The sequence below is a fragment of the Mastomys coucha genome, unplaced genomic scaffold, assembly GCF_008632895.1.
Source record: "Mastomys coucha isolate ucsf_1 unplaced genomic scaffold, UCSF_Mcou_1 pScaffold18, whole genome shotgun sequence".
In the NCBI taxonomy this organism is placed as follows: domain Eukaryota; kingdom Metazoa; phylum Chordata; class Mammalia; order Rodentia; family Muridae; genus Mastomys; species Mastomys coucha.
The window spans coordinates 7,590,496-7,610,836 of record NW_022196900.1 but is presented as its reverse complement, the minus strand read 5'-3'; the positions used below and the strand labels follow the sequence as shown (position 1 = coordinate 7,610,836).

At 48.9% G+C, this 20,341-nt stretch overlaps 1 protein-coding gene across 5 annotated transcripts in view; it reads left to right on the top strand.

Moving 5' to 3' along the window:
• The window catches only part of Coro2a (coronin 2A), a 55,986-nt gene that overhangs the window by 18,922 nt on the left and 16,723 nt on the right, over positions 1-20,341 (top strand). Inside the window, exons 1-3 of one of the 5 annotated variants that reach the window (XM_031377336.1) lie at positions 7,172-7,389; positions 8,920-9,093; positions 10,683-10,883. In XM_031377336.1, the coding sequence (XP_031233196.1) occupies positions 9,037-9,093; positions 10,683-10,883 (258 nt within the window). In that variant the 5' untranslated portion in view covers positions 7,172-7,389; positions 8,920-9,036. Of the gene's footprint in view, positions 1-6,957; positions 7,074-7,171; positions 7,390-8,919; positions 9,094-10,682; positions 10,884-20,341 lie in introns of those variants that run through there. The other 4 variants (XM_031377333.1, XM_031377332.1, XM_031377335.1 and 1 more) reach the window with 4 other exon arrangements.

Sequence of the window (20,341 nt, the reverse complement as noted above, 5' to 3'; positions counted from 1 at the left end):
TGTTCCAGATCAGTCTTTCCAATCATCAACATGGCTTCATAATTAGGCATAAAGCTACCCCAAGTAATGATTTGTAAATGGTTAAGATTCAACTATCCTAGTTTAATGTTTTAAGTACTAGAGAGTAATTGAAAGGCTTCCCTCACTCTAGGACATTAGCTAAAAGTGTTAGGTTGGGACTCCCCTCTGCCTGCCTCCAGCAAGAACCAGAGAATTAGTATAAGAATACCTCAACAGGGAGGGCTCCACCCCTCTTCTTCCAGCTTCACACCTAGCTACCAGACCCTGCTGACCTTGGTGTGGGGGTCGCTTGCCTACGTGACTTCAGTCTAGCAGAAGGACTGGGAGAAGAAGAAGGAATTGGACTCACAGAAGGACTAGCACTAGAACTTAGATGGGCTAGGACTCAGATTCATGCATCTGCATTCCCCCGGGCCCAGAGTGCATGGGCCCAGGGGATACAGCACCAGTTCAGAGGAGATAGCTGCTGCTTTAGACCCAGTATGTTTCAGATAGCCTCAGATGTACCTCAACTGTTGAGCTGCCAGATTTACCATCTCTCTTTTGTAATAACTGTAAAAGTCTGATGCCATTTCTAAGAAATACATATAGATCTTATACTTCATGTGTCGTCTCTGCCGTCATTTCTTCGCCTACGCCTTGTTGACCTGACAAGGACCCCCATTCTCCCGCGGGTTGAGGGAGGCCCAGATCGGCCGGCCCGCGGCAATGGACAGTGCACTGTGCTCATGGATAGCTGATGGACAGTACACTGTGCTTATGGGCTTTAGGAGCATCTGGCTGTGTCACATGTGGGCTCCAGATTCTGTATGTCACCCTCATTGGTGGGCAGGCCAGGGGTATGACTATTGATTGAGTAGATGTAAAGACAAAGAGATTGGATCTGCCCAGGGTCATGGAGCGCATCAATGTCAGAATTAAGACTCCAACCTACCTGGCACACATGCTATAAGAGACAGTCCCAGCCCCTCTGCTGAGAGAGCCTGTAAGAGTGACCTTTCCAGCCAGGTTTTGGCAGCCTCTGCCTGTGGGCCCTTTGGTCTGTGGGCGAGTAAAGCCAAGAGAGGAACCATTTGAGCTTGATGTTCCTGTGGGTGAGAAGAATGGCAGGGAGCATTCTCTATGAGCTTGGCAAGTGCAAGATGGTTTGCTTACGTCACCCTGGTCCTCCAGAGCCTGTGGGGTGAATAAAGAGATGGGTATGTCATTGGCAGCATGTGGGGTGGAACCCAGTGCTCCACACAGAGCCAAGCAGTCTACTGTAGTCCAAGCTACCTTATTTTATATATATAAATATATGTATATGTGTGTGTGTGTGTGTGTATATATATATATATACATATATATATATGTATATATATATATATATTGTGGCTGTGTGGTGGTGGTACATGCCTTTAATCCCAGCACTCAGGAGGCAGAGGCAGGCAGATCTCAGAGTTCAAGGCCAGTCTAGTCTACAGAGTGAGTTCCGGGATAGCCAGATCTACACAGAGAAACTCCCATCTCAAAAACAAAACAAAAAAAATGCATATACATTTGTTGTGCTATTTTATTTTTTTTAATTTGAGATTGTAATTTAATTACCATGTTTTCCCCTTCTCTTTCTACTGCCAAACCCTCCCATATACCCGCCTCAGCCCCCCTTCAAATTCATGACCTCTTTTGTCACTAGTTATTTCGTGCATATATGTTTTTGTACATAAACGTATGCATATATGTGGAACCCATATAATGTTACGTTATGTGTGTTTTCGGGCTGACCATTTGGCACTGGCCAAGCAGTTGGTGTGCTCTTCCCCGGGGAGGACCACCCCTCCACTCCCCCGGGAGGACCACCCCTTCACTCCCAGCTTTCCCTCAGCTTTTCCTACAGTGTAGGGCTGAGGTCTCATGGGCTTTTCCTCCATTCAGTTTAGAACACTCATTGGTGCCATCTTTGTTTAGCTCATGTCTGAGCAGTCATGTTGCAGAGAGTTTATGGGTGTAGCTTCTGATGTTGCTAGGAGACATAATCTTGGAGCAAAGTCCCCGATCCTTTGTCTCTTAAAATCTTTCTGCCCCACTCTTCCACAGTGTTTCCTGAGCCTTAGGTACAGAAATGTGTTGTAGATGTATCCATAGAGACAGGGCTCCACAACTCTGCATTTTGATTGGCTGTGGTTTTATGTGGTGCTCTTAGTCTGTTACAAAGAGAAGTTCCCTTCTCTTATCAGGAGTGGAGAGTACTCTTATCTCTGGGTATAAGGATAAATGTTTAAGATTGTTACTAGAGAGATTATGCTGGTTTAGTAAATGAGTGGTTGTAGATTTGCCTCCAATGACAATATGTTACCTTATCTATGCAATTAATACCTAATCTATGTTAACTGGGTAAGTCCAATTAAAGAGCTGTTGGTTACAGCCAAGGTGCTTGTACCACTACTGCATGGGGTATGCTGTGGTGGTCACTGAGGTGGTTCATAGGTGTCCGAGCTTGGTAGGACTATTGGTTGCCCTAAGCTCTGTGTGTGTGTGTGTGTGTGTGTGTGTGTACGCGCAGGACAGGCAGAGAGAGAAAGAGAGAGAGAGAGAGAGAGAGAGAGAGAGAGAGAGAGAGAGAGAGAGAGATGCAACTGTCCAAAGAGGCCTGATCTCTTAGAGCTAGAGCTACAGGCTACTGTTAGCCACCAAAGTGGGTATTAGGAATTGAACTCAGATCCAGTGGAAGAGAGCACACATTCTTAACCCCTGAACCACCTCTTCAACCTAAGGTCTTGAACTTTTGATCCTCCTGGCAAGTAGCTGAGATTACTACCAGGGTTTGTTTAGAACAGCCTGTTGAGAATCACATGCTAAGCAGGGCATGATGGCACTTCACACTGAAAAGGCAGAGAGGCAGGAAGATCTCTGTGAATTCAAGTCTAGTCTGTCTGAAAAGTAAGTTTCAGGCCAACCAGGACTATATGTTGAAACCCTGTCCAAAAAAAAAAAGAAAAAGAAAAAGAAAGTGTAGGGGACGCTGAACAGAGCAGGGAGATGATGCTAAGTATAGGCCAACCAACAAGTACAGTCTTAAACCTGGTACCTCTCTCTCTCTGCTTGGGCTACCCCACCCCCAGGATGAAGAAGAGTACTTCATACAGCAGGGTGATCTGCAGTGGAGGTGTTATGCTGGAGCCTGGAGCAAGAGGAGGACAAGCAGTAGGGACATTCGTAGAGCCCAGAGAGTGCCAGCCAACGACCTGGCCCTTATAACTTTATTCCAGACCATTCAGGGAAAAGTATGTGCCAGCCTTGGGTATCCAAAGGCATAGTGTTCAGGGGTACAGAGAAGACAGCACAAAAAGGGGGGGTGCATGGGACCCTCCATCCAAGTCCAGCAGAAGCCTTTGAGGAATAAGGGGTTTGGGGGTGGTGGGGTTTGAGGGAACTCACAAGTGAGAGAAACAGACCTTCCTCCAAGAACACAGCAACTGGAGCTGCAGGGCGTGAACAGAAGGACTCAGCTTGTAGAGAGGCCTCTGTCATCCCTGGAGCTGCCCTGCAAGCTAACCCCAGCTCTGGACAGTTGGGAGGGGGCGGGGGGAGGCTCTCTTTCCTGATGAGCCTAATCTCATCAATAAGAAAGGCTCTCTCTTGGCTGCCGCCAGCTTCAATCTGTGTTTTCTATGGGCCTGTGGAAGGCATCTGTGCCAGAACAGAAAGATGGAGGGGGAAGGGAGGCAGCGGACGGACCTGAGAACTGGGCTGGGTTGTGTGTGCTGGCTGCAGGGTATCTGTGCCTTCATTAGGATGCTTGATGCCACGGAGCGATCCCAGAATCTGCCCTAGGCTGTGCTGATAGACAAGCCAGAGGGCTTCCCTAACCCACCACCTCCCCGAATTCCTCAGGGCACAGGTAGAAGCTTGTAAAGCCTCCATCTTTGAACTCTTCCTGACCAGTAAGCTTGCTTGTTCCTTCGCTTTGAACATATGTGTGTCTGTGTGTCCATACTTTTGTGGGTGCCAAGGGTCAGACCTTCAAGCTGCTCATGCAAAGAGGCCACTTTTCAGTCAGGAATATCTTCTCAGGTCCAAATGCTCGGCTCTGGACGCATGCCTTCCCTGAACTAAGTCAAGTGACTGGCCTAGAGACCAAATGCTGCGGTCTCAACTAAGGCTTTGTGCCATACAACAACATTCCCAGTGCTCAGGAGGTAAAGGCAGGGGGATCAGGAGTTCAAGGTCATCCTCAGCTATATCCATAGTTGGAGGCCAGCCTGGGGTATGTAGACTCTGCCTCAAAGAAAATAATAATAAAAAAAGAAATAAAGGCTCCAGGCACACTCCCCAGCACCCCCACAAATTGTAATAAAGTAACCCTGTAGGAGGTGGGGAGAGGAGACTGCAAGGTTTTCATCCCAACTCTAAGGGCGCTGCCCAACAGAAGCCTTTAGAAAAGTGATTCTCAACCTTTGGTCATGACCCATTTGAGGAGTCAAAAGGCCTTTCCACGGGGGTCACCTAAGACTATCAGAAAACACAGATATTTATATTACAATTCATAACAGCAAAACTGCAGTTATGGAGTAGCAACAAGAATAATTTATGGTTAGGGGGTCACCGCAACACAAGGTCGCAGCCTCAGGAGACCACTGAATCTCGAAACATTCAACTTCTACACTAATGTAAAAATTCACCACATTGCTGGGCAGTGGTGGCACACGCCTTTAATCCCAGCACTTGGGAGGCAGAGGCAAGCAGATCTCTGAGTTGAAGGCCAGCCTGGTCTACAGAGTGAGTTCCAGGACAGCCAGGGCTACACAGAGAAACCCTGTCTCAAAAAACCAAACAAACAAAAAACAAAGCAACAACAACAAAACAAAACAAAAACCTCACCACATTAAATAAAACCTAAAATTCAACTGAGCAGACACTCCAGTCATACCTTCCAGTGCTCAGCAGCCACACCTGTCTCTGAATGGAGTGATCATAGGATGTCACCACCTCGCTGTGTGTGTCAATGGCACAACTCTGCCACCTCCCAGCAACTTACAGACTTGTCTCTTTCCCCATCAGTAACATCAGACAGGACAACACCCTGCGGTAAATGGCTACCACTTACCCTCGTGCCATGTCTTGGGGATGTTCCAGGTATACACACAACCCTACAGCAACCCCACAGTAATGAGATCTCACTTTACTGGTGAGGAAATTAAGACACAGAGAGAGTAAGGATCTCACCCAGCATCACACAGGTAGCTGGTGACTGAGCTGGAAAGAGAAGCTGAGTGACTCACAAACAGATCCAACACTTCCATAGGGCTGGCCTGAGATTCACACATAACTCAGACAGCACAGGAGTAGCTGACACACTCATCGCTCATATACCAAACCTTAGTTGAGATAGCAGCCTCTGGGCCACAGGCCAGTCATTTGACTTAGTTCAGGAAAGCCAGGTATTATGCGGTGCTGAGCATGGGACCCGGCGCTTTGTGCATGCTAAGAAAGCCACATCTCCAGCCCCCTGGCTTATTTCAGAGTCAGTGCCCGGTGCTGTATGATTGAATCTGTGACTGTTAAGCCTATATCTCTCAGATCAGACTGACAGCCATGGTGTTTCCATCACCCCTAAAGACAGCTAGTGGCGTCATCTAATATTGTCATTCCAGTTCCTCAGCTGCTTCAGACTGGGTTTCTGTGGCTGAGAGCTGGGACTCAGGATTCTGGCTTGCTGTGGAGCACCATGCTGCACGCCACCCATGAAGTCTCCTCCAGTCTAGGCGGGTTCCTTTGGCCTTGTCACCTGTTGAAGAAACCAGGCAGTTTTTTCCACATTTTGCTTTGCTCTGTTGAGACTGGGTCTCACTCTGTAGCCCAGGCTAGCCTCGACTCAAAGTAATCCCCCTGCCTTAGCCTCCTGAGTGCTGGAATTACTAGTGTTTGCCACCGAGCCAGGTGGACTCTCTGTCCTCTCTGTTGTTGGGTTTGAGGGATTCTGTTTGTTCTGTTTGTGGATCCCTTTCCAAACCCACATCTCAGGTGTCTCCCCATCCTTCAAGCTGCCCTTTCCCTACTGATGGTACCCTCGATAGCATGACCGCTGTACATTTTCATTAAGCCCTTGAGAGTCCAGTTTGACTTTTTCCTTGTTGACTGCTTTTGGTCACCACCAAATCTAGAATCTTGAGTTTGGTCTTTCGTTTTTCAAAGCGTTTTATAGTTTTGGTCCTTCGTTTTCTTTGAGTCATTTTGAGTTGTTGGTATAAAATTCAACACACGGGATTTCCCCGTATTCTGGAGCTTGCCAATTGCCTCCTGGTGAACACGTTTTGCCCAGCTTGGTGTAACAATGTGCAGAGCAACACTGACTTGCTTGGTGCTGGGTTCAGGTTTTAGCCAGGTCTTCTTTGTAAGGAGTGGGACATGAAACGGCTGCTTTTTTAGCTCCTGTGCTGCTGAGGTTGACCCGTGTTTTCAGAGCTCCATTATAACTTTGAGACTCAGACTTGATTACAGAGCATGAGCCGTGGGGAAGACTAATTAAGACACAGCAGGTTCTGCCCTGCATCCTGGGGTGCCACATTCTGTCTGGGTGGGGTGGGGCAGGGCCCAAGAACATAGGGTTTTGGCAAACTCTCTGGTGATGTCACTCTTTGGAGACTCCCATTAGCTGCTGTGTCCCCAGTCCCTGTAAGTCCCTCTTATCTTTATACTAAATACACACAGGAATCTCCTGAGGACCTGAGGATGTGCTGGATTTGGTTTTTGGTTTTGTTTCTGTTTTTTACTTTTTTTGGAGGGAAGGCAGTTCTGCAGCTCAGGTAGGTCTTGAACTTGTATACTTGTCACCTCAGCCTTTCAAGTACTAGGATTAGAGGCTTGAACTTCTATGTCCAGCCAGCGGTGGAATTCAGTGGATCCCAGTGTTCTGAGTCTCCAGCCAGGCCAACCCTGTTATCAACCCTCAGGTTCACCATCACCTCTCCTCTCAGACTTGGCGCTTCCAGAAAAGAGGTGACCTCAGAGAGCGGTAACTCAAGAGCAGTGGCACAGACATTCGTTCCTTGCCCTCCAGCCCTGGGCACTAAGTAAGCCCCGAGCCAGCCCTGGGTAGGGACTGGTGATTGAATGAAATCATAGTCACCTCTTTACAAACCTTCTGGAACTTTCTGCTTTAGAATGTTCTAGTCTTTGGTTTGGGATGTTGGGCTCTCTCGTTTCCATAGCTTTCTCTTTCCCAGGCAAGTTGTCAAAGTCAGGGCTCTCAGGGACTTACCCATCGCCTGTGGTAGAGTGACGAACTTGTCCCTGTCTACCTGGAATATCCTCAGGTTTGGGGTTTTAGGTTTATTCTTATTTTTCTTGAAGTCCTAGATATTACACCTAGGGACTTGCACATGATAGGTAAGTGCCCTGCCACTAAGCTGTCTCCTCAAACCCTTCTTGTCATTCCTGAGATGGGTATCTCACTGTGTAGTCCAGGCTAGCCTCAAAACTGTGGCAGTCGTACCTGAGCCTCCCCAGTGTTAGAATCCAGATGTCAAGCTGCCACACCCAACCCTTTTCTCATGTTTTCATCTTGAAGCAGACTCTTACTACACTTTCCAGCCTGGCCTTGAACCTGAAATCCTTCTACCTTAGCTCCTTAGTTATAGCACAAGAACTCCTTGTCCAGAGAGCCGCCCATGGTTCCTGGCAGACTGGTACAGTTGGTCACTGTCCTGAGGAACTACAAGGCCTCTTCTTCCTTTGAAATAGGGGGTAGAAACTGAGGCCCTTGTTGCCTGAGTCCCTGTGACACATGAGATCGTTGCTGGCCCAGAGAAAGCAGAATTTTAAAATGTCTTGTGCCAAGAAGTTGTGGTTTCAGTTAGGGCTTGGCCTCAGATTGAGAGAGATTCTGTATTGAGAAAACTTTTACCAGAAGGAGCCAGGACCTGTGGTTTCTTCCTTCTTCCTTGTGAGAAGGGAAGACACCATGAGAAAGAACTGGGGAGAAGAGGCGTTAGTTCATAGCCTTGACCTGGGGGGGAGGGGAGACTCCTAAGGCTCTCTGATTGGCTCCACAGGCTACCTGTCCCACCCCATCTGGTATAGATTGGGCCCTCACTAGGGAATCTGGGTGTACTAAAAAGAGATTTGGCAGGTAAAATAGCTTCCCTTGCGATCCTGGTGGCCTGAGTTCAATGCCTGGAACCCACATAAAAAGCCAGATGCTATGGCGCACACATCCATGCACACATCCATAATGCCAAGACCGCTACAGTGAGATGGGAGGCAAAGACAGGAGAAGCAACTGGAAGCTTGAGAGCCACTGTGGCATGGAGAGGGCCACTGTGGCATTGTGGTAGAAACAACACTACCTCAACAAGCTGGAAAGGGAGAACCAGCTACCAAAAGTTGTTCTCTGACCCCCTTGGGGTCAGATTTCTCCCCTTCGGGGGAGATTTCTCCCCTGGGGGGGGGGAGATTTCTTATCAGGGTTGGGGCATGCATGGTCAGGGCCATGAAGTACTCTGTGGGGTAAGAGCCAAGGATTTTTGTCTCTGTGTGAGGTACACCTCTAGTCAGGTTTTATTGAACTAATAACTCTTGGTCTTTGAAGATCATGTTCAAATAATGTGGTGTGGTGTGGTTTGGCTTGGTTTGGTTTGGTTTGATTTGATTTGGTTGGTTTGGTTTGGTTTGGTTTGGTTTGGTTGGTTTGGTTTGTTTGGTTTGGTTTGGTTTGGTTTGGTTTGGTTTGGTTTTTATGAGACAGGGTTTTGCTGAGTAGCCCAGGCTAGTCTTTGAATTTGCTGTGTGCCTCAGGCTGGCCTTTGAATTAATTCACTGTGTAGCTGGAGCTGACTTTAACCTCTTGGCCCCCACACTGGGATTACGAGCAGCTGCCCCATACCTATCTTGCCCTTCTAATCTCCCTCTACCAACCAGGCTATGATAGAAGGTGGTGCTTCAGACCCTCCCAAAAAGCACTTACAGGGAGCGGCCTCTGTGCCCACAAGGTCAGATTTTAAGAGGAAGAAACAAAAGAAAAACTTGAGCTAGCAGATGTGGAATGGCAACAGCAAACTCCGGCCCAGCCCACCTGTGCTCAAACCAAATCAGGTAATGTCCTATTCACCATGAAGCCACCTACAGTGGCACCAGGGAACATGCCACCATTGGAGGACCTCTGCCCCTCCCAACTTGGGTTCCATATCAGCTTCCTGCAGGGCTGGGTGAAGAAGGGGGCCATGGAGAACAGGCAGGAAATCTGTTGCCCATCCCACACTCCCCACCAGCAACAGTACCCTTACACACACACAGACACACACACACACACAAAAAAAACACACCTCACAGGAAGAAAGTAGATAAGCTTCAACTTCCCACATTTGCGGTTCATATCAGTACAATTTCGATCACTTCCTCTGCACCTCCATTTCCCATCCTCAAATCCGGATAGTACTCCCCCACCTCAGGAAGCTTGTAGGAGAGGAAAGAGTCTCCAACTGGTCCACAGCCAGACTTTGGGAAATAACTCCCAGGAGTGTTAAACCTAGAGCCGACTAAAGCCTTTTCAGGGTGGAGATTCCCAACCTCCAGCCTAATCCCATAGCATAAATCAACAGGGCACACACAGGATGGCGAAGTGGAAGCTGTCCCATTGCCACTCCCAAAAAAGCTGCCAGGGAGGGATGCAGGCCCTGCCCCCAGTGCAGACAAGTGCCTGCTAGCAGGGGAAGTGAAACCATTGCAGAGATGCTGAGTCATCAAAGCCTCATGCAAACAGGGTCCCTGTACAGAAGGTCCCAGACACACCTGGGACAATGCCAACACCCCAAGAGCTCTGTGACGAATGCCGGGCTCGTGGCACACATCATCACACAGTACGGACACTCCCATGCCCTGACCTTACTAGATGCCATCCTCTCCCACTTCTGTGACCTCTTCCCCCATTTCAAAGGCCTGGACAAACCTTGGCAATAGAAATGAGGATGGGGGTGGGGCAGATGGGTATTGACAGTCATGGTCACGTTGCTCTGGTGGTTTCATTCATGGGGGCCACCAGCTCCCTTTCCAGAGGGGAGACACAAGTCTATGAGACAGACTTGCGTTGTCCCACTATACAGACAAGGAAATGGAGACTCCAAGCGTTAAGTCATCAGAGTTAAGTCATAGCAAGGACAAAGTTGGAACTGGAGGCCAGACTGGCTGGCCCCAGAGAACAACACTGGTTCTCACTTAGTTGGCAGGAGAACTTGTCAGGTAGGAAAAGTTGGGGTAGGGGCTGTAGCAGATATTCTGTGGCCCCTCTGTTTTCGGGGTTCATACTTGAAAAACCTGAGAGGCCTTAATGTATCAGCAAAACGGATTAATAGCTATGACTAATAGCCTCTTCTATACCCACAATGATAGCCTGCTCACCCGGCTGTGCCTCAGACCACTGCCTTTGTAGAATTGGCCACAATCACCAGACTTGGTGGCACAACCTATAATCCTAGCACTCAAGAGCTTAAGACAAAACGATCGTGAATTCTGGGCCCTCATGGGCTATATAGTGAGTTCTAGACCAGCCTGGTCTAAGATCTTGCCTCAAAAAGAATCAGCAGTGAAACCAGACCACTGCCCGAGCTGTGCCTACTAAGTCATCTCCACTGTGTTCCTCGGCGAGGCAGTGAGCCTTATACTCTCCGTCCCTTCATCCCCTACAGATGTCATGGCACCCCCAGTACCGCAGCTCCAAGTTCCGACATGTCTATGGCAAGCCTGCCAGCAAAGAGAACTGCTACGACTCTGTGCCCATCACACGCAGCGTCCACGACAACCACTTCTGTGCCGTGAACCCCCACTTCATTGCTGTGGTCACTGAATGTGCTGGTGGGGGCGCCTTCCTTGTCATCCCCCTGCACCAGGTAAGGACCCCAGCGATTACAGGGCCCAGGCTCTAGAGGCCTGCAGGACAGATGGGCAAGGTGGGGAGCCCAGGTCTCCAGTCAGATATGACTGAAGGCCTGGCCTGCTTTCCTAGTTGTGTGAGTTTACGTCAACCAGTTCTCTGACTCTTGGTCTCCTTCTTGGGAAAAGTGGACATCCTGAGAGTTGAGCTCTCAGCAGCTGGCCCAGCACATATAGGCCCTTCTCTTGCCCATGCGAGAATAGTGCTCTCTCCAAATTTTCCTCTCTTGAATGAAATATACTTGCTGTAACAATTAGCTGGGCTCAACTGAATTTGGGAAGATTGCCGAAACCACCTCACCTTATCAAGAGGCGAGAGTAGGACGCTCAAAGACAATAGGCAGAAGAGAGAACACTCATCCCTAGAGCCAGCACTGAGAGCATGCTTGCACCAGGAACTATCGCTGTTACCCAGTGTTTGGCCCCACGGGGTGACATCTTCATCGGGATCTTTGTAAGATCCCAGTGCTGAGCCTGCCTTCAGCAGAACTTATGAAGAGGCCTTGGGGGAGAGGGGATCCCAGGCTGCGCTCCTACTCGAGGCAGAAGTGAGGAAGCCCGGCCACAGGAAGGAGCCCACAGACTTAGATAGGGACAGAAGGACCTGTGCAGTCAAAGCCTGGAGGGCGATGACTTCAGAGACAGCTCCCCTCATCGCAATCCATCCAGTGTAGAAGCCAGTAACAACAGATGGGCTAAGTGAGGCCCTGTGTGCCCAATGTTTGTTTGTTCGCTTGTTTGCTTGCTTGTGACAGGGTCTCCTGTAGCCCAGCTCTGGAACTCCCTGTGTAGCCAAGATTGGCCTTGACCTCATCCTCCTAAGTTGACCCCCCTGAGTGTGAGTTACAGTTCTATGCCATATTTGTAAATAATTTATAAGACAAAGGGGGATCAAAATTTGCTTATTTTGTTATTGTTGTTTATTTGTTGTGTGTGTGTTCCTCTGTGGGGGGTTATGGAGGCATACATGTATGCCACAGTGCTAATGTAGAAATCCAAGGGCAACTTCCAGGGGTCAGTTCTCACTCTCAGCCTCATGGGGGAAGACAGAGTCTTCGTTATTGTTTCTAGCACTGTGCAGTTTTATTCCAGGCTAGCTGGCCATCCAGCTTCTGGTGATTCTCTGTCTCCTCCTCTGATCTCTTAGGATGCAGGCGCTGGGGTCACAGATGAACACCTAGGATGCAGGCGCTGGGGTTACAGATGAGCACCTAGGATGTAGGCGCTGGGGTCACAGATGAGCACCTAGGGTGCAGGCGCTGGGGTCCCAGAAGAGCACCTAGGATGCAGGTGCTGGGGTCACAGATGAGCACCTAGGATGCAGGCGCTGGGGTCACGGATGAGCACCTAGGATGCAGGCGCTGGGGTCACGGATGAGCACCTAGTGGTCATGGTGGTGCATATCTTTGATCTCAGTATTTGCCTGGCAAAGGCAGGTGGGTCGTCTGTGAGTTTAAGGTCAACATGATCTACATAGTGAGTTCCAGGACAGCCAGAGCTGCATAGTGAGATCCTGTCTCAAAACAAACAAACAACAAATATTCCTATAAGTGAACGAGCCAGGCTTAGGAGAAAATTACAGAGTGTTACTGAAGGACTCGTAGAAGGTGATGTGAATTAACTGGAAATACGTCCCATGTTCATGGATAACCACTCGGTAGCTAAAGGGAACCTGAGCTGATCCCCCTGCCTCCACCTCCCCTGTTCAGGGATTACGCCCAGGCCCAGCTCCTTGTCCTAAGATACACCGCACGGTGAGTTCCCTGCTTGGACTCTGTGCCCTGAATTCTCAATGCCTCTGCTCCTTCCTCCTAAAACAGTGGGGACAGGCTCAGGCTTTGTTTACTCCTGTACCGGGTCACTGACTCACAGGTTTCCATTGACCGAACACATCATTTAACCATTGTTTATGCTGCTAAGCAGTGTGATTCTACATGGTCTAAGGAAGGGCCTGACAGAGCTGGGAGGTGCTCGGGGAACAATCCGAACCACAGTCTGACTAGAACATGGGAGCAGTCTTTGAAATCGAGGCAGGGAAAAGCCCTGGATGAAGCAGACCCGGCTGTGTGAGAAGGGCCTCGACTGCCAGGGTAAGACGCGGAAAACGTGTTCTAAGGAGGCGAAAGTTTACAAGCTGGAGAAGAATGAGTCAAAGTGAGACTTTGTGGTCAGTGCTGGAAGACTTTGTACAGGTCAGAGGTCGAGGGGCCTGGATGCTCCTCACTTCCTGCAAGCTTCTCCCAAGCCCTGAGCACCTCTGAAAGGTTCCGGCCACCAGATGAGCTTCCATCTTCACTAATTAAGGAATTAATTAGGGCAGGGGATGTAGCTGGCCAGTAGAGTCCACAAGGCCATGGGTTTGATTCCCAGAGTTGGAAAAAGAATGAGCTGGTTGGTTCCTGGGTTTTCCTACTTAGATTCTTTCTCCTTTACATGAACTACTGATGAGAATCCCAGCACATTGAGACAACAGGTATCACATTTGTGTGATGATGGGGTGACATGGGCTAGGGGAGAGGCCTGCTTCACATAGAATGATCCAGGAAAGCCTTCTTGGGAAGACACCCCTAGACAATGGCTTCAACTCTAAAGAAAGTGTTCAGGCAGAACCAGAAGCAAGTGTGAAGACCCTGACCTGGGAATGAGGGGTATTCACGTCTCTTGAGCGAGGGTGAGGCGGAGCCGGGCTGAGACCGTCAAGAAGGTTATTTGAGCCACAGAAAGTGTGGGTTTATCTGACTCCAGTGGGAAGCCACCAGAGCTGAAACTCAGCCTGGTCCTAGATAAGATTTATAAATCCTTCGTGTTCTTTCTCTTCTTTATTTAAAACAACCTCCTAGCCCATGCTGGCCTGCACTCTGAGCCTGACGCCTCCACCCTCCTACGTGCTGGAACTATAGGAGTGAAGGGTCACACCTAACGGCCTTTGGGCTATTTGCAGTCTTACACATAGCTCAAGGACGGAGTCTCAGTCCTCCGTGAATGAGGGCACATCAGCTAGTGCCACCTGTGAGCCTATCACACCTTTGTGGGACCATAAAGATAAGGTTCAAGTTCAGCCAGGGCATCTGCAGCCCCAGCCTACCCCAGAGCTGCCAACGCTCCTGACACCCAGCTAGAGTATTTCAGGTTAACTACAAGTGCTTTCACACACACACTCCTTCTTAAATTCAATTTTTATTTACATTGGTGTACTGCCTCCATGTATGTCTGCGTGAGGGTGACAGATACCCTGGAACTGGGGTTACAGACAGTTGTGAACTGCCTGGGTCCTCTGGAAGAGCAGCTCAGATGGCTGAGCCATCTCTCCAGCCCCTGAATTTTGACTCATGTGTGTGTGTGTGTGTGTGTGTGTGTGTGTGTGTGTGTGTACAATTCTGCCATGGCACGTGTGTGAAGGAAGTGGGTCTCTTATCCCTTGTGATCCTGGAAGCAAGCACTCATTTGCACTCTTCATTTTTGATACTTATAGATTCATAAGCATGGCTATGAAATAATACAGTGGGATCCTGAGAGCCTTTTTACTGATTATCCACTGCCTATAGCACTGCAGCTCAGTGTCACAACCTTGATAAGGATGTCCAGGTCACTATTGGGCATACTTGCCGCCGCTGCCCCACAGACCTCTCCCTGCCCCTCCCTCCACAGTCACTCCTCACCACCCCACTTCCTCCTTGACCCATGGCAAGCATCGCTCTGTTCCTCGTTTCATTGCTGTTATCATGTTAAGGCTGTGTAAAGAAGACCAGTTCTGCAGCCTTTTGAGTTTGAAGCTTTTAGCACTGGGAGCTGAACCCAGGCCCTTGAATCCGTCAGCCAAGGGTAGCTCTGAGCTGCACCTGAAGCTCGCCTGTTTTCACTCAGAAGTGTGGTTCTCTGGAAACCCAGCCAGGGTGCTGTGTCAGCAGGGGCTCGGAGGCATAGCCCACTTAACAAGCAGCCTGAGGTCTTCCCTCTCGTAGAGACCTCTTCTCAGAGATAGATCTTCCTCTCCATCAGAGTGAAGAGAGTTAGGGAGCTAGCTTGTCACCTTCGTGGGCTGGATGACTACCAGAAGGCAGGACAGCCCCCACGATGTGTGCGTGCTTTTCGGAGAAAGTTATTTGCCTTCGCAGCAGCTGGGTCTATGATCTTGGGCCATTACAGCCCTCAAAGGGTGTAATTTGCAAGGTTTAAAGATGAAGCGAAGCTTAAATTTGTAGTTGAAAGCTAAGTAAAATATATGAGCTGGGTAGTTTATTTTTCTTAAAGAATTTTCTCTTGGAAATGAAATTCTGGTGTATACTGTTCAAAAATGAAGGACCACTTATACATTAAACTCAAGGTCACACACACGTTCTGGCCCTAAGTTCACAGAGCTCACTGGTTGTTGCTCTCTTGTTTTGTTTTGTTTGGTTTGGTTTTTTTGTTCGTTTTGTTTTGTTTTTCCAATTGTTGAGACAGGGTCCCTGTGTAGCCCTTGCCATGTCCTGGAACTCCATATGAGGCTGACCTGGAACTTGCAGAGATCCTGTGTCTGCCTCCTGAGTGCTGGGATTAAAGGTGTGAACCACGCCCAGCTTGTTGTTGCTCTTTTGGTTTGGTTTGGTTTGATTTGATTTGGTTTGATTTGGTTTGACTTGGCTTGGTTTGGCTTGGTTTGGCTTGGCTTGCCTTGGCTTAGCTTGGCTTGGCTTGGCTCGAACCCTGGTTAACCTGGAACTCCCTGTGTACACCAGACTGGCCTCCTACAGGTGATCTTCCTGCTTCTGCCTCCCAAATGCTGAGACTGTAGGTATGTGTGTACTGCCACCCCCTCCCTCCCTCTCTTCCTTTCTTCCTTTCTTTCTATTTGTCGCTTTAATATCCTTATTTGAGATGCTTTCCAGAAGACACACATTATCTCTGTAGGCAATTTGGCTTCATACATTTTATTTTATTTTATTTTATTATGTGATATTTCTTGACTCTCCACCATCAGGAAAGACAAACTAGATCTTGAAGGGACTTTGCTATCTTCTCATGCGCCTTTAATTTCCTGTGTTTTTCTATATTGCCTCAGTTGCTGTCTTAATGGGTATTTAACAGTTCACCCACTAAAAGCTACCTGGAAGGAGGTAGGGATGAAGCTAGTGGGGAGTTCTTTCCTATCATATATGAGGCATTGGGCCAAAACCCTGGAGACACACGCAATCACACACACACACACACACAAAACCCTGGACACACACACAAAACCCTGGACACACACGTGCACACACACACACAAAACCCTGGACATACACACACACACAAAACCCTGGACACACACACACAAAACACTGGACACACACACACACACAAAACCCTGGACACACACACACAAAACCCTGGACACACACACACAAAACACTGGACACACACACACAAAACACTGGACACACACACACACACAAAACCCTGGACACACACACACAAAACACTGGACACACACACACAAAACCCTGGACACGCACACATACACACCACTTGGTAGTCTAAAAATAATGCCCACACCTGTAATCCCAGCACGTGGGAAGCTGAACCAGAAGAAGCACCCCAACCTGAGCTGCACAGGGAGGCCAACCATGTCCCACAACAAACAAGCAAGCCTAGTGTCTGATGATCCCAGTTCAGGCTGTTCTGAGTGAAGCTGCCTGTCTGGAATCACTTCCTGGGTGAATGGCACATCCCTGTAATCCCAGCAGTCCAGAGGCGGAGGCAGGAGGACTGCTCAGACTTTAAGGTCAGCCTGGGTTGCATAGTAAAACCTTACCTTTAAAACAAAACAAATTAAACTCCTTCTCTTTGTGGTGGGTAGGTGGATATTGAGACAAGGTCTAGCACCACACTTGGCCAGATTAGTGTAGAATTCACCATGTAGTCCCAGGTGACCCTGAAGTGAAGGTGGTCCTCCTGCCTTAGCTTCAAGTGCTTCAGGGACAGGTGTGAGCCACCTTTGTTGAGGATCTAAAGTACAAATTTAACTGGGCAGCCTGCTTCTTTTTCTTTCCTTTCTTTTCCTTTTCTTTTATCTTTAGACTAGGACCTCCCTATGTAGCCCAGACTAGACTCAAGCTTGTGTTTTTCCTTGCCTCAGCCTCCCAAAGACGGAGATTACAGGCATATGCCACCACACCTGGCCACATCTAGTAGTTTGAGCACTAGACGCAGAGAGAGGGATGGGAACCCACCAGTGCCCTGCCTTCTAGAACTAAGTGGCACAGCAACCCCTTTAGCATAGTAGATGTAGGAGCATTCACATGCTGGAGCCTCACCTACACTGGTCTGCTTGGAGGAAGTATGGCCCGATGGGCTGCTGGAGCCGGGTGAGCTGTAGATGAGAAGGCTGGAGCTGGGTGTGGCTAGAAAGCCTCCTGATCTCCTAAATCCCGACCAGTGCCCCCCCTCCCATGTTTATGCTTGGCTTCTCACTGGTTCAGAGGTTGCAGCCAGGCCCAGAGAAGTGTAGGCACAAGAGTGAGTGAAAGCAACATAGCCCCACTGCCTCTATGAAAAGTGTAGGGGAGATCACGGCTTGCCACAGCCTCCGGTCCTAGGTGTTACCAGAGTGTCAGGCCCAGAAAGGGTGCCACCTCAGGCAAGGTGCCTCTCCCCTGTGACAGAGGGCTGAGCTTCTGGAAGGTGGCCAGAGGGCGAGTTTCACAACCTACCCTGCGGCCTTGGCAACTGAAGTCTGCTTGGGTACAAAGGGGAACAGCGAGGTGTGTGCAGAAGCTGCCTGGGGCCTCCGAGCAGGGATAGAAGGGATGGGCTTCGCGGCTTGGCCCTGTACCAGAGCCTCTCAGGGCAGAGGGATGTGGACTTTGGGTGAGGTGTAGAAGAAAGGAGAAGGCAGACAGAGCCCAGAAGGTAGGCCCTGGAACATTGATGCACGGGACCAGATCAGAGGGGCCCAGGGCCTGAGAGTCCCAATGATCATCATAACTGTGCTGGTCTAGAAGAAATGGAAGGGACAGTTCACTGGGTTCTCAAACTAGTGTTGGAAGTGTGATGTGTGTGTGTGTGTGTGTGTCTGTGTGTCTGTGTGTGTCTGTGTGTGTCTGTGTTCCATGTTTGCATGTGGGTCTGTGTGCATGTATGTGATTTTACCTGTGTGCATGTATCTTTCTATATGTGTGTGTGTATACATATATGTATATGTCTGTCAGTGTGTTTTCTGTGTGCATGTAAGCAAGTGTGTACACAAGTATATGCTTGTGTGTATGCACATATTTGCATATATCCACATATATGCTTGTGTGTATGCACATGTATACGTGTACATATTGGTGGGTGAGTGTGTGTGTCTGTGTGTGTATTTGACTTTACCCCCACCATTAGAACAGTTTGTTCTCACACTAAGTATATCCTTGGGCCCTGGAACATGCCAAGCAACAATTAAAGTTGGGTGTGTTTTGGGTGTAGCCCAGTGGTAGTAAAGGCAGCTTAGCATGTATGACACCCAAGTTCCCTCCCCAGCACCCTACAAAGCTGTAGATAGATAGTTGCAATGGCTTCAGGTGGATCAATGCAGGCTGGCTTGTAGAGCCTTATGCCCAGGCAAGTTCTCAGCCCTTACTGCACATGTCTCCTCACACACACCCTGTGAGTGAATGTTTTGCTTCCCCTATTCTGTAGAGGAAGAAGCCAAGGCCCTGGGCAGAGCTCAGAGGCACAGCTTGAACGGTCATGACCTCAGGATAGCAGAGGTTCGACCCCCAGGAAGCAGGAGTCAGCTAAACCTATGTGCTATACCGTGTGTGCGACTTCTCTGTTCTTCTCCCACCCAGACCTCCCAGGCTGCACTCTGCAACTGGGACAAGATTGAAGCAGTTAGCTTTCTTGTAGTTAGCTTGCTCCCCCAGGCCCACCATACAGCTCTTTCCATCCCAGGACCTGAATCTGTAGCTGCCCCACCCCACCCTTCCTACCTTGTAGGAACCCTAACTTCCTACCCTCTCTGTCTGCCTTGGGGCAGCCCCTGTTGGCTTATAGTCCTATAGAGGCTTGGCAGCCAGCTGCCGGAACCAACCAGGCTGGGATTTGAGAGAGGCAGCCCTGTCACCCCTGACTTGAAGCTTTGTGTCCCAATAAACCAGGAGCCCCTCCCTGGCAGAATGCTCATCTAATGGACTGAAATGTAAAAAAATGGCCTCCTAATTATAAATGTCCCTCCTGGACAGGCTTTCAGCAGCCCAGTCAATAGCTTCAGACAACTAATGTTACTAATGCCCTGGGTGGGAGGAGAGGGGGCTGATGTGGCTTCTGCTCTGGGGGGTTCCCAGAGGAGCCCAGCTCTGATGGTCAACCTAGCCCTGAAGCAACACACTCTACAGGAGGTGAGGGTGTGGCGACGGTGGCCTCTTGGCAGCTTGCCTAGGGTTAGCCAGAGGCCTGCCTGACAATTGGCATTTCCTGCGAAACCTGCAGGGCAGAAATGAGGGCATGGCTCTGAGCCAGAGAATGAAGATAAAAGCCCAGAGCAATCAGGCTTATAGCAAGAGATTCTGTACTGCCGTGCCCTTTGACCCAGGAAATGGTACAAGAAAAGGGAAAGAATGTAGGAAGCAGGGCCAGGACAATTCAAAGAAGGCTAGAACTCCTCAGAGCCCAGGAAGTCCACCAGATGTTCACTTCAATTTGTTGGGCAGAGGCCCAGCTCTGTTCCTCCAAGTCCCAATGACCCTGGAAACGTCTCTCCCCTAGTCTGCTTGAGAGCATTGTGATCCATTAGTGATGCCTGCCACAGGAACAGCATTAGAAAGCCTGGCCTGTGTACTCACCATTCCTACACTCCTGAAAATGCTTTGAACACTAGAACCAATTCTCAGCTAATCCTAGAAGGACCATCTTTTCAGAAATTTTGTAGTTCTGATTATATCGTTTAAGGTGAGTTCTCACTTCACAGTCTTGGCTGATCTGGAACTTGATATGTAGATCAGATTGTGTTCAGCCTAGGGATTGTGTCCTAGGGACAGTCAGTCCTTCTGCCTCTGCCTCCCCAGTGCTAGAATTACAGAAATAAATATGCCTTTTCTGTTTGTGCCAAAAATATGGAAATTTATTTTAAAAAATATAATAACAATAGTGTGCTCATGCCTATAACCCCAGTACGTAGGAAGCAGAGTTGAGGATTAAAAGTACAATACTAGGAGCAGTAGAGATGGCTCAGTGGTTAAGAGCATTGGGTGTTCTTTCAGAGGTCCTGAGTTCAATTCCAAGCAGCCATCCACATGGTGACTCACAACCATCTGTAATGAGATCTGATGCCCTCTTCTGGCATGCAGACATACATGCAGATAGAACTCTCATATATGTAAAATAAATAAATCTTTTTAAAAATTACCAAACTAGTCTTGGCTATATAATGAGTTGAAGGCCAGCCAGGGCTACAAGAGATCCTATTTCAAAAAAA